This window comes from Trachemys scripta, chromosome 10 (genome assembly GCF_013100865.1).
Source record: "Trachemys scripta elegans isolate TJP31775 chromosome 10, CAS_Tse_1.0, whole genome shotgun sequence".
Lineage (NCBI taxonomy): Eukaryota > Metazoa > Chordata > Testudines > Emydidae > Trachemys > Trachemys scripta.
In genome coordinates this window covers 53,947,083-53,961,173 of record NC_048307.1, presented here as the reverse complement: position 1 = coordinate 53,961,173, position 14,091 = coordinate 53,947,083, and the positions used below count along the sequence as shown (strand labels likewise).

At 41.6% G+C, this 14,091-nt stretch overlaps 1 protein-coding gene across 3 annotated transcripts in view; it reads right to left on the bottom strand.

Annotated features, from left to right (window-relative positions):
- RORA (RAR related orphan receptor A) overlaps nucleotides 1–14,091 on the bottom strand; it is a 571,618-nt gene that overhangs the window by 101,502 nt on the left and 456,025 nt on the right. For 2 of the 3 annotated variants that reach the window (XM_034783532.1, XM_034783533.1), the window contains exon 1: nucleotides 2,435–2,566. The exons of the other annotated variant lie outside the window; for it this stretch is intronic. In XM_034783532.1, the coding sequence (XP_034639423.1) occupies nucleotides 2,435–2,465 (31 nt within the window). In that variant the 5' untranslated portion in view covers nucleotides 2,466–2,566. Of the gene's footprint in view, nucleotides 1–2,434; nucleotides 2,567–14,091 lie in introns of those variants that run through there. 3 annotated transcript variants of the gene reach the window in all.

Here is a 14,091-nt window from a genome sequence, read left to right as displayed (position 1 = left end):
TCTCCCGTGTGCATTTGAGCTCATACAAAAACTGTATTCCCAGTGCTTCTGGTCTACTTCTCTTAAAGCACAATATTGTGGATCTATTATTTCACGGCAGCCAGAGGTCACCCAAGACAAATGTGTAGGCAAGAGCTATGGGCTTTGGAAGGAAAAAAAATAGTGATTTTGATTAATCTATTTGTCAATGTTAATATGGAACACCACTTTGGTAATAGCAACACAAAAGCAAAATACATCTGTACACTGAAACCTTCAATACAAAAAGAGGGTGATATTAAAATACATTTCCTATTATTGAAGCTTATCCAACAAACCATACAAAAGTCACTAGTGAAAAACTGTTAAAGTAATGAATACACTTATTGATAGATAAAAGATTACTGTGAACTTTCAATTAAACTTACCAGAGAAATAATATGCCTCGCATTACAAAAAGAGCAAACATCAACCCAAATAGTTATAAAATAAAACCATTTTATAACCACATTCTGTGAGCACAAAAGCTAAGCTTTAACAGTTTTACAGCTATATGGAAAATTGCTTAATGAAGCCCAAAAACCAGGGAAGTAGATAACTCTGGAGTTCAGACGCTGAGTTTTTCAAAATCATCTTACTGTCATCTTACAATGTTCCATTATGTTTCTTCCAAAAGCATTCTTAAGTGATTTATATCCTAAAGATATATTCCTCAGTATGCATTCAGTTTTTCCTATTTGGTTACATGTTTGCAGAGGGATACATAAAAACAGTATTTTGTCAGTACAACTTGCAGAGTTTTGAAGAGGTGTTATAATTCCCTATAAATCACTCTCAAATTATGCTATTTTTGTCACAGAAACAAATATTTTGGATCAAGCTGGTTACAGTTTATTATCAACCTAATTTAGAGATGCTAATGATTAATGGATAGTACTATCTTTCTATTTACCTAGTCTTCTCTGTTAAAAAGAGAGTCAAGAAACTTAGCAACTGTAAATTCCACTGCACACTGGTGTCTTTCACTTAGTGCATTTGCAAAGTAAAAGACACAACCAAGCATACATTTCAGTCTCTAATAGGATCATCATTAAATATTCAATTTCAAATAGTTCCTTTTTAAATGAGATCCATGTACAAAAAAAAGGCTCAGTATTTTTAGTTGGGAAACTAAATTAATAAATTTACAAAGACTGGATTACAGAGAAAGAAGGTCCTAGTTAAATAGAACTGTTACAATGTTTAAATATGTGCTTTTTATTGTTTTCTTGATTTAAAAATATGCTGCAGTGCATAGTTTATCTGTGGATCCCATTATATTAGAAAACACCACAAATTATTTGAAAACATACCTTTAAACTTTTCATTTCTCGTCAAAAAAACTTCCTCTGACTCTCCCCAATCCTTCATTGTCCCTCAGGAAGGACTGGGATTTGAAAGCAGAGAAAGTGTCAGATTTTCAAGTGTCATTTCATAATGCTCACTTTTCCTTTCAAACCAAAACCTCATTAAAAATGTACAGCTTTTTGAGCCTGTCATTTTTATCCACATAAACTGTCTACAGGACACCACACACTCTCTCTTCCTTTCTATCAGAAGTATGTTTTCCTGTAAAATTTTAGAGACAGATTTTATAAGGATTATGCAGCATGTCTCTGCTTTATGCAATCCCAACCATGTTAATCATAACCTCTCCCTCTGCAAATCATGTGGGCAGATAAGCTCTCTCTTATCCTCCAACTTTTATGTAGAAGTATAAAGTTCAGTTCTCTAAGCACACAGCTGGTCTGGGGAAAAAAACAAAAAAGGAACCTCTCCGCACGTGCCTGGTCACTTTCACTACGTGATAAGCTCTAAATCAAACCAAAAGCGAACACCAAAAGAAGCCGTAGATGACACACTCCAGTGTGAGCTACTTCAGCTGTAAGGATTAATAAGAAATAGCCGCCGCTCTGCAGTAGCCGGCCCAGACGGGTCCCCTTGACGAGCCAGTCCAGAAGCAGGGCAGGCGCTAGGGGATATACCCTCCACATAGCAACCCGGAATTTGCAGGCTGCCCGGGGGGGCAGCGATCGCAGATGCGTTCGGCAAGGGGAGACGCCAAGCGGAACCTCTCAGCAAGGTCTGTCCTAGGGAGGGTCAGAGGGGCACGGTGAAGCAGCACCAGCTCCAAAGGACAGTCACCCCTGAGGAGCCAGCACGGGATCGCCGCGCCGAGCAGCGCTCCCTGGGCACGGGACTAGCCCCACCAACTCCCCCGATCAGCCACCCAAGCCTCGGGAAGGGGAACAAGTCACAAGCAACTCGACCACCCGAGAGCTGCCCGTGGCACTCCCCGCCCCGATCCCCCAGCATACCCGCTCGCCGGCCGGCCCCGTGCGCCCAGCTCCCCGGCGGGGCGAGCGCCCATCCCCGCGCGGCGCGGCGCGGCGGCTCGTCTCAGGGCTGCGCCTACCTTTCATCGCGGCGATCACAAAACACATCATTTGTCAGGGGCGACGCGGCGGGGAGCAGAGCACCGAGGGCGGGCGGGATGGGCTGGGTGCGCGCTGGCCGGGCCCCTCTTCTTGTACCACCGCCTCAGCAGCATCTGCCGCCTGCCAGCTGACAGCCTGCCACCGCCTCCTTCCCCCAGCCCATATGAGACTCCATGTGACCCGCTGACATCAAGCCAGCCCCCCTCCCTCCCTGTTTACACCGCTCGCCTCCTCCCCGCCCTGCCGGGGCTGAGAGGCAGCGCCGCCGGCCAGTCACAGGCAGAGAGGCGGCAGCACCGCCTCCTCGGCACGGGGCGCGCGGGGCCTCTCCGGGGCTCGCTCCATCTCCAACGGCCGCCGCGTGCCCGCCCCCCGCCCGAAAACACCCAGAGCACGAGCGCTCCGGGCTCTCCAACTTCAGCAGCCGGCGGGCAGCGAGCGAGCCGCGCGCCTGACCAGCCAGCTTGCCCCATGCACGCCAGCAGCAGGGAGCCCTGCCCTGCGCTAAGACAAGCCGCCCGCGCCAACTGCTGGCTTAGGGGGGAAAGTGTCCAACCCACCCCCACCACTGACCGGCCACGGGTCAGAGCTGGACTCTACGTCTGCCACGAGAGTCTATACTGGAATTGGGGCTACTTTGCGGGAAGTGTTTAAGAGAAGGGCTGTGGTGAGCGCCCTTTCAGGACAGGTTACATTGCACTAAATGCGCTAAAACAACGAGTGGGTGCAGTGGCACCTTAAAAAATAACAGGTTTATTTAGGCATAAACTTTCGTGGGTAAAAAACCCAGTTCTTCAGATGCATGGCATCTGTATCTGTAATTTTCACTCCATGCATCTGAAGAATGGGGTTTTTTTACTCACCAAAGCTTATGCCCAAATAAATCTGTTAGGTGGCTCTGGACTCCTCCTTGTTTTTGTGGATACAGACTAACAAGGCTACCCCTCTGATACTTGAATATGCTAGTGTCTCCTGCAAATAGCTTCCAAACGAGCCACTTTGGCATTACACTGAACGTTGATCATCAAGGCAGGGTCAGTGCTGAGGATTTTCAGCGCTCTAACGGTCTCTGCCCTTTGAGAAACTTAAGTGCTGTAGTGTTAAACTAAGACACTGATGGAGGGAAAATGGCCTTTCTCTCCTGCACCTGGCCTTATGGGAAACTAAAAGCAGCAATTATTAGGTTGTGATTCAATGAAGGACAGATGTTCTCAATATAGGGTCTGTGTTTTCAGTTGTGGCAAGCATATACATAATTGAACAGAACTACATTAAAAAACATCACATCTGAGTACCTGATGGTGTATTTCCAAGCAAAACGCAGCTTATGCTGCTTTTCACTTGATCTCTGTTCCTGTTTACACTTTTCCAAAGGATTGTATTTTGAACTGAAAAATAACATTTTATATTAAGAATAGGTCACAGCATGACAAAACTATAGATTTATTAGTTATTGATTTAGAAGTTGATCAAACTGAACATTCCCATTTTAAGTATATTCTATGATGGGTTCAATATTCCCTCAGAATTTACTGTAAAATGGATGAAGCATAATTCTATCATTGGATGTTTTCAATATTCTGAATAGCAATAGCTGTCACCATACTGTCTATCTGTTCGCATTAAATTTAAATTTTGCAGCTTTGATATGTACACTCTAGACACACACACACAAATTCAACTTATTCAAGTACACTCTGAGGAAAATTGTATTAGCAAGAACATTCATTTTGCCTAATCTTGCCCTAGTAATGGGAGCAGAGAAATTCCCCAAGTAAGAGTAAAGTAGTGCATAGATACACTATAACAGGGGTGGGCAAACTACAGCCCATGGGTCTAAGCCGGCCCGTGAGCTCCCTCTGGGGAGTGGGGTCTAGGGCTTGCCCCACTTTGGTGCTCCAGCTGGGGCACCAGGTCGGAGGCCACACCATGCGGCTTAGCCTCGCTTCGAATCTCCAGCCAGAGTGCTGGGTCAGGGACCACTCTGGTGCTCTAGCCGGGGCACAGGGTTGGGGGCCACTCCATGCGGCTCCCAGAAGCCAAAGCATGGACCCGCTCCGGCTCCTACATGCCCAATGGCTCCCTCCGGCACTCCAATGGGAGCTGCAAGGGCAGTGCCTGTAGATGGGGCAGCGTGCAGAGCTGCAGGGCTGCGCCTCTGCGTAGTAGTTGGAGAAGGGACATGCTACTGCTTCCGGGAGCCACTTGAGGTAAGCGCTGCTTGGAGCCTGCACCCCGGAGCCTCTCCCCAAGCCCCAACCCTCTGCCCCAGCCCTGATCCCCATCCCGCTCTCCAAATCCCTCGATCTCAGCCTGGAGCACCCTCCTGCACCCCAAACCCCTCATCCCCAGCCTCACCCCAGATCCCGCACCCCCAGCCGGAACCTGCATCCCTTCCTGCACCCCTGCCCCAGCCCTGATCCCCTTCCCGCCCTCCGAACACCTCGGTCACAGCCCAGAGCACTCTCCTACACTTCAAACCCCACGGTCCCTGCCCAGAGCACCCTCCTACACTCCAAACTCCTCATCCCCAGCCCCACCCCAGAGCCCACACCCCCAACCAGAGTCCTCACCCCCTCCCGCACCCCAACCCCAATTTTGTGAGCATTCATGGCCCTCTATACAATTTCTATTCCCAGATGTGGCCCTCAGGCCAAAAAGTTTTCCTACCCCTGCACTATAATGTATATAATAGAAGAACAATGACAATAATGAAGCTGTCTGCAGTGGTAGTGTAGCTGTGTGGGTCCCAGGATATTAGATAGACAAGGTGGGTGAGGTAATCTCTTTTATTGGACCACATTCTGTTGGTGAGAGACACAAGCTTTCCTGCTACATAGAGTGCTTGTCTCTCTCACCAACAGAAGTTGGTCCAGTAAAAGGTATTACCTCACCCACCTTGTCTCTTTAATAATGAAGCTAGCACATAAGCTTGAAAAATTACATAAAGACAGACCAGGGACAAAGGGAACATCTAAATGTTTGAAATAAAGATCTACATTTGAGAGAACATTTAAGAGATGAAGGTATAGGCATCATACTTTAGTAAATGTCCCATAATGGATTATTATTATATATTTTAATAAAGGGCACAATACTTTATGGTATTCTTTATATGTGATTATAAGCCACTCAGGTATACCTAGCCATTTATCAGCTTGGCCATTCAAGTCACATTAATGCAATGTTTTGACTTTTTATATCTTCATTGTTTAAAAAAATCATAACTAGAAGAACTGGACTGATGCTAGAATTAGGTTTCCTATCTTTGGCATACATCATTTGATCCATTTTGCCATCCTTACTTTCATTAAGTAGAGCCTTACTTTTCAACAAGCAGAATAAGGTACTACTCAATGAGCAAGGGTGGAAGAATACCACCCCAAATTATGCTGTTCTTCATAGTACTTCACCTATAAAACACGTTTAACTCATGATACACTGAACAGAAATCATACAAGACATGTTGGACTGGATCAAGTTCTGTTACTATGTTGTTTATAACTTTTCAGACTCTGGAAAAAGTTTCTTTTACATTTGGGTCAGTTGTTTGATGCCTCCACACTTTGAAATTTAAATATAGTAGGATAACTTACAGTGTAGAAAGAAAGAAAGAATGTCTTAATGTATTGTAATGTCAAGTTAGACAAATATTTCATTCTGACACAACAAGTAATGTCAGACCTAGGCTTGAAAAATGTCATAGTCCATTAGCACCAGTCTGGATGTCAAATATTTAACCTTAAGGTACATAGCCTTACATTATTACTGATCTGTATTTATTTCCAGTCCAACTGAAATGAAACTGATAATCTGCAATGACATCTGATGTGCTAAATGGCTCCAGTAATAAGTAGTCAACACAAATTTTTATTCCTACATACAATATTTGCTTCATTTATTTACCAAAGGTTAGCCATTAGATATTTTAAATGATGAATATAATACCTATCTTTATATCTTAAAGCTTTAGAATGTCAATACCACACACCTGAGGGAAGCAGACTTTTTTTTCCACTGTATTCTATACTTTCATATGAAATTCCCATCTAAAACCATCTTCAGAATTCTGTTTTTCTAGTCTACATAGTCAGTGTTTAACCTACACACATATCCAGTTACCTTTCTGTCTTCCAGATGCCTCATTCTGATCATCCAGTCCAAAACTGACTTCTGTTTTTTAACCAAGAGTATTACAGTAATTGTACAGAGCATTACATGAATTTAGTCAACATATGAATAGCAAGAAAAATGCCTTATTTGCTGTCATTTTTCATATCCTGTTCCCACAGTGACTGTCATATAACAGTTAACTCAGCATTACAGTTTACTTGACCAGAATGTATTCTCTTTTTCATATAAGCAATTTCTCAAACCTGAATCAATTAAGTAAGATGAAGAACACTTTTCAGGTATCAGAAACTTACATTACATTATGCTTGGATTATGTACTACTTGATGAATATTAATAAATATTAAGATTAAAATATTGTAAATATCCATACATTTGTCAGACAGGAGAAATGACACACATGATTAGATGTAATTCATTCCTTCATTTATGGATCCAAAGACCACATGAAGGTATCGAGACCACATTAATGATCCTGTATATGGTTTACATTAAAGACTGGGAGGAGAGGATGGAGGAGATAAGGAGGGAGACTGTGGATCAGGACTCTTGGGCTCTATTCTCATCCCTCCCACTTATGGTGTACACATATACAGGTCACTTGGAACTCAGCTGTTGCTCTGTGGATGGCGTGTAGCTGTATTAATTAGGTCAAGCTCAGGAGTGACTCTTCCTCAACCACTGCTGGTACCCTAAAGATGTATATATTCATCAGCACATGCCTTCAAGAGAAGTAACATGACCCCTTCTTTACAGCTAACCACTTCCGGGGTGGCGTGTTCTGTAAATGGAGCAAGGAAGGAGCATAACTGAGTCTGGACCTTCCACAGTAGATACCCATTTACAATCTGACCTTCTCTTGTGCGCCTGAGCAGTGGCCAGCCACAACCTGGCCTTTAACTTTCCTGTGCCTCACTTTATCCATATGTGAACTAGATATAATATCTAGCGCGGTTGGGAGGGATAGCTCAGTGGTTTGAGCATTGGCCTGCTAAACCCAAGGATGTGAGTTCAGTCCTTGAGGGGGCCATTTGGGGATTTAGTTAGGGATTGGTCCTACTTTGACTAGATGACCTCCTGAGGTCCCTTCCAACCCTGATATTCTATGATTCTATACCACACGGGGTGTTAAGAAGCTAATATTTGTAAACCATTGGGAGATCCATTTACTAAATTCTATAGCAATGCTATCTATATTACAGTATGTAAATCCTCTTGTAATCAAATTACTGCATGCTGCCTCTGTTACATTTAGATGAGAACCTTGTTTATTCCAGAACGAGTGTGGTATAAACAGCATTAAATAAAATGGCCCCAGATCTATGTACTTTAGATGTCAGCAGAGAAAAAATGTATGGACCGTGCTTAAAACTCACCTAGAGCTAACTTTTTCTTATGAAAAGTTTTTTATTGAAAAAATAGCCTTGAGTTTTCATCACAAATTGGTGAAATTAATTTTATTTTTTCATTTTTCCTTGATGTTTTTACATATTTTTATTGATTAACAAAATTATTAGTTTATTGAAAAACCCATTTTTAAATAAGAAAAAGAGGTCTTCAGTAAATTAAAAACTTCAGTGATTTCAAAACAGATTGATAAAAATGTAAATAAATTTTAACTTTTCATAAAAGTATCCAAAAATTGGGCAAAAATGGCTTCTTTCTACTAGTGAATTAGAAACAATTTGAAATTGCAAACTTTTACAAACATTGTTTCCCCATTTTTAAGCAGCTCTAAACCTAACCACTTTTGGCCAAAACTTTGGGGAAGGGCTATCACTAATGAAGGGTAAATATAAACAGTTTCTGGAGATACGCACCGGCAGAATACTGGTAGATTAGGAGTTTAGTACAGAGAATTCTGGCAACCATTATAATGCATAACTAATTCCAAACATTGGAAATCCACTTTCTTATGTCTTTTACTCCTTACACTGCAATAATTATATGGAAAAAAACCCACATGGTCACGGTGGGGTCCAAATAAACATGTTTTAAACAGGCACACATAGAATGCCTAGCTACACTGCTGCTCTCAGTTGTTAGCCCCCTAGTGGTGCTCACTATTTAAAGGGACACTATCCAATTCCTATATACCAGCAGTTCTCAACCAGGGGTCCGAGGCCCCCTGGTGGGCCACGAGCAGGTTCCAGGGAGTCCGCCAAGCAGGGCTGGCATTAGACTCACTGGGGTCCAGGGCAGAAAACAAAAGCCCCACTTCCCTGAGCCCCACCACCCAGGGCCTGAAGCCAAAGCCTGAGCAGCTTAGTTGTACAGGCCCCCCTGTGGCATGGGACCCTGGGCAATTGCTACCCCCTAATGCCGGCTCTGGTTTTTATATGCAGAGAAACAGTTGTGGTGGCACGTGTGGGCCGTGGAGTTTTTACAGCATGTTGGGGGGGGGGGCGAAAGGGGGTCAGAAAGAAAAAGGCTGAGAACCCCTGCTATAGACGATATACATGGAGGGAGAATGATAGTCCCTAAATCTCAAGATTAATTTCTCTGCGGTTTTTGCTAACATTTTGAAGCTGAATATAGCATTGGTCATCCCAGCTCAGGTACCTCTTTTGTTGTTATTTATAATGGACACTAGTACTCCTAAACTGCCATACTACCTTGCTTCAAACACAGCATGTCCCAGAGTTCTTATTGGTGCAGTGTGCTTTAATACTAATCCCAGTGTGAGACTGGCTATATGTCACAATCAAGCCATTTTGTGAACTCCCCCACTATTTTTATTGAGGTACATTATTATTCACTTCCTTTCTTGAACTATTCCATTGTTGCTGTGCTCTGTTAAACAGCTGCTGCAGTTCTGCGGTTGGTGAAATAAAATAAAGACAGATACGGAGTTTGCAAATGCTTTGGAATGCTTCTAGATGAAATGTAAGTCTACAAAGTCATTATCATTATAATCAGCTAGATATGATGTTGGCAGTGAAAGGTTTGAAAGTTCTAGTCAAATTTATTGTCACCCAAACTCCTCCAACCTTGAAAATCATTGAAAGGACATCACACATTTGCTGTGTCTCCAAATGTAAGATGTCTTCCTAATCACTTTAAATCCAAAGTATACTGAGGTTAAGATTATGACTGATCAGCAGTCACTGAATGCATATCAGACCATGAAATTATAGAGATTACCAACAAATGTATCAAGCTGCATTTGATAAGATATATGAGAGCCTTAGGTTGGGGTTAAGATGCAACTGGTATTGGTCACTCTGCTGCACTGCAGAGTCCTTGCTTGAGCTCACAGTGTTTCTCTGTGGTTCTGAAGTCAACCACATTTTAAATATTATCTTGTAGATTGATCACCTCCCTTCACTCACAATTACACACCATCTCAACAATCACATGACCTGTGCTGCTTGCGGAGAATTGGAGAGGTATAAGGCTATTGTTGGAGTTGATTATTGATTTCTCCATAAGAAATGGCAAGATCCAATTGTTAGACCCTTTTTCCTGGAGTCACCTGTTGACCCAGACTGTCTCTCAAAAAAAGCACTCTGCCTCAAAGCTCACACTTCGAAGGAAAATTGAGTAGATTGTAGTGAAGCAATTCCAGAACTTCCTGGAATCTTCAAGTGCTTTTGACTCTAGCCACCTTGGTTTGAGGCATAGCTATAGTATGGAAACAACTCTGATAATGTTGGTTGATTATCTATCAACCATCCTCCCGATGATGGATGAAAGTAAGTATCTGAAAAGACATCAGCATGTCTATAATGTATCTGGACTCCTAGCACGAGTCTCTGGAGTTGTTTGCGTGCCTCTGTCCCCTTCTTTCTGAGAGATCCCAGAGTAGTATTGGAGAATTGTTTACCCGCCTGAAGACTCTCTAGCATAGGGTACAGCACAGGGTTCTGTGTGGTTATCCCTTTTTTTCAACACATGTATTGGAACGAAGAGGGTTAAAGAGGAAGTGACATCTGGTTACAGTGTCTCCAGTACACCAGAGACATTCTGGTCTATATTTACAAACCTGCCTGTGCTATGTGTAACAGAGAATGAGATATGGATGAGCATTCATTAGACAAGACTGAAATAACGCACATAGAGTGGGGAAGCAATGGTAGAAATTATATCAGTAGTCTCACTTGATGGAGTCTGCCTGCCATTTTATTCCATGGTTCACAGACGAGGGTATTACTGGTCCCTAGCTGTTTCTGTAGAAGCAGTTGCTCAGCATGCTTTTTATCATCTGTCCTTGGCAAAGAGATTGCATCTTATGGTTGAATGTGGTCCTCAGTATAGCTTGGCACTTCATGGTTAGGTTACATAGTGGTACATCTTCAGGCTATTCAGGCATCTAGTTTGAAATCCAGAAGCCCAATGATTAAGTAGCATTTCTCTCCAAGAGCACATCATTGCAGTGCTCTATGATCTGCACTGGCTAGCGACTGAAGTTCAAGGAGTTGGTTTTGACCTGCAAAGCCAAGAAGGTTCAAGTCTTGGCAGCTTGAGAGACCACTTCTTTCCTCATATGGTAATATAGGAGTTGCAATTACCTGAGATGCTGGATGTAACATTTCCTTTCAATGGGAGAAGGCTAACAGCAAAACATATCCTTACCTTTAGATATGGTGCCAGCTACTTGTTTTTCCATAGATGAAAGGGAGTGGTGTGGGTGGTGGGAAGTGGGACTGAGCAGAAGGTATCTGCTTTGAAACTGGGATTTTTTAATATATCTGTCTTCAACATTGTTTGATATCTTTAATTCAACGTGCCTAGAGAATTACATAGGTGCAGCTGGAAAGAACTCTGAATAAAAACAAGCAAGGACCTGATTGTGCAACTTTTCTTTGCCCACAATGACTAGCACTTACTCTCAGTCATCTCACTGAGACTACTTAGGTGAGTAAAGGCTACAGAATCTACCCCTAAATACACAATATTTGCCCACTCACTTCTTTCCAGTTTGGGCAAATTTAATCTAAACTCTAGGCCACTGTTTAAATTCCCTCAAGTCATGCCTTATCCATCCAGCCATTATATGTGACAAAAACTCTCCTTATTTTCGAGGCTTCATTTGGACAAATCAGCTTTCTCTACTGTTAGTGCTCTGAGAACAAATATGGAAATTATTTTGCTTTCATTGGAAAATAGATGTTTCTGTCCAGTCAAGCAAACTAATCAATTATTCTGCGTTAGGAAATACTCTTTTTATAACTATTGACATTTCAGTCAGTTGTGCCACATGTCAATAGTGGTTTTACTGCTCACATTTAAACTACAGCTTACCGGACAGAATTCATCTAAGTTGACATTGTCTGATGAGCAGCATATTCCTTGCTCCCATGAGCATATACATTATTTATACAGCATTGCATTGAAGAATATTTGTGCTAGGATGAAAACAATTAAGGCATATTTTCATGTTCTGATACAAAACATAAGTTAAATACCAAATATGCTCTGTAAAATAATTGAAGTTTAATTTAATGCTGCTCTCCAGCATTATTTTTTAAACCACTTAACATGAGGTTCTAAGCTTCTCTGACTCCCATTCTTCAAGCACAATACTTACGACTGGACACATCTTAGGCACTGCGTGTAACTCATTCCCTTCAGTTCCTCCCACAGATTAATTCTGATCTCTAAAATGTTAATGAATTTTGGCAAGGCTAGAAGTGCCTTTAATGACATACAGTTATACCACTGTTCATATCTTCCATCCCTTACCTCTGTTGGCAACAGGCAAACTGTTTTTCATGGATCAAATACTACTGCTGTAATAAAACTTCATGCCCAGCCCTGGAGTCTTCATTCAAGATGCCCTCCTATACCGGACCAGATTTTGTAATTTACAGAAGAAAGCTTATTACTGTACATTGCTCTTAGTGAAAAATAAAAAATAAATTATAAGCTGATAATGGTCTTGTAAGAAACACTTTCCAAGTGACAGCTAATTATAGCTTTTAAAGCATCAAGGATATAATAAACTTTAATGATTTTATTTTTAAAAAAACCCCCAAATATTGAATGAAACAAACAAAAGGCTACCTGGCTACGTACAATGACAAATAAGCTGCACAAACAATGATACAGTTACTGGTCATGAAATCTATACAGATCATTCCCTTGAATAATTACGATTATCAAACATGATAAAGTGATACCATTGAAGGATATTAGTCTTTAGTGGATGCAAAATAACAAGATGATTCACTGACAAAGGAAGCTAATTATTAGGGAATATTGTTTACCAAGTTCTGAAGAGAATACCTGCATAGTATAACCTTTTTCAGAAAGAAAGAAAGAAAGAAAGAAAGAAAGAAAGAAAGAAAGAAAGAAAGATTCTAAGTTGATGCATTTGATTACAAAGTGGAGCATATAAGGCAGACCACCTACAGTGAATGATGCATTGCTTCATATAAAACCTATCTTGCTTCCCAACCGAAATTTATATTATGATAGCTAGAGACAGCAATTTTTATTTTATGTATTTAGAAACAAGCCATGGAAAGTACTTATAAATGTCTCATTTCTTATCTTAATAATTTAGAATGAACTACTGTTGCTTGCTTGATAAGAATCATTCCTAACTCAGGATTTAAAACTCATTAGCATACCTTTATCTGACAGAATGGAATTCGCCAAGTATTTTTCACATAGGCACATCATTTCTGATTATTTCAATTCAATTCTAAATGATCTCTGACAGGGATACTGAAAGGCTTGTCAGAGAATAGAGAAACATTATGACATTCCTTCCCCGTATCCCTTTCCAGAACATGAAAGAGGAGGGACAGTTAATAGAATCAAGGCTAATTTAAGACACAGTTAATCCTCACTTTAAGGCTGTTATAACTTGGGGGGCTGAGAGGGGGTTACCTCTAACACAGCAGCAGCAGAACTCTGGCTCACAACTGTATTCAGATTCTAACACACACCCCAGTATTAAACACAAATACTTTGGTTTCAAAGCAAATGTACTGCAAGGATGTACTTTGCAAACTACTGCTTGTGGATTGCGCTTGGACTTTAAGACATTTTTAAAATGTCCAAATATTATTTAAAATTATACTCAGTCTTTTAAATCATTCTGTTAATTATTAATTGAAGAGTACTGAATGATTTTCATATTATAATAAAAATAGTAACCAAGGTAGCATTTTTTAATGCATTTAGTTAAAGAACTTATTTGTCTGTCCCCTAGCATGTGCAATTCTACCTGATAAATGAACAGCATATGCTTGATTTTCAGTTAGGTGCATCAGAGGACACTGCACACAGTTACCTGATTTGGACATGTTAACCACATGACACCATCATGCTTGTCTCTCCCTCGGGGTCTGATCCAAAGCCCATGGAAGTCAAAAGAAGCACTCCCATTGAATTCTATGGAATTTGGATCAGGCCCTGGGTGTGGTGTTGAATAAAGGTTTGATTAACTAGGGTTACCATACGTCCGGATTTTCCCGGACATGTCCGGCTTTTTGGGCTCCAAATCCCCGTCCGGGGGGAAATCCCAAAAAGCCGGACATGTCCGGGAAAATC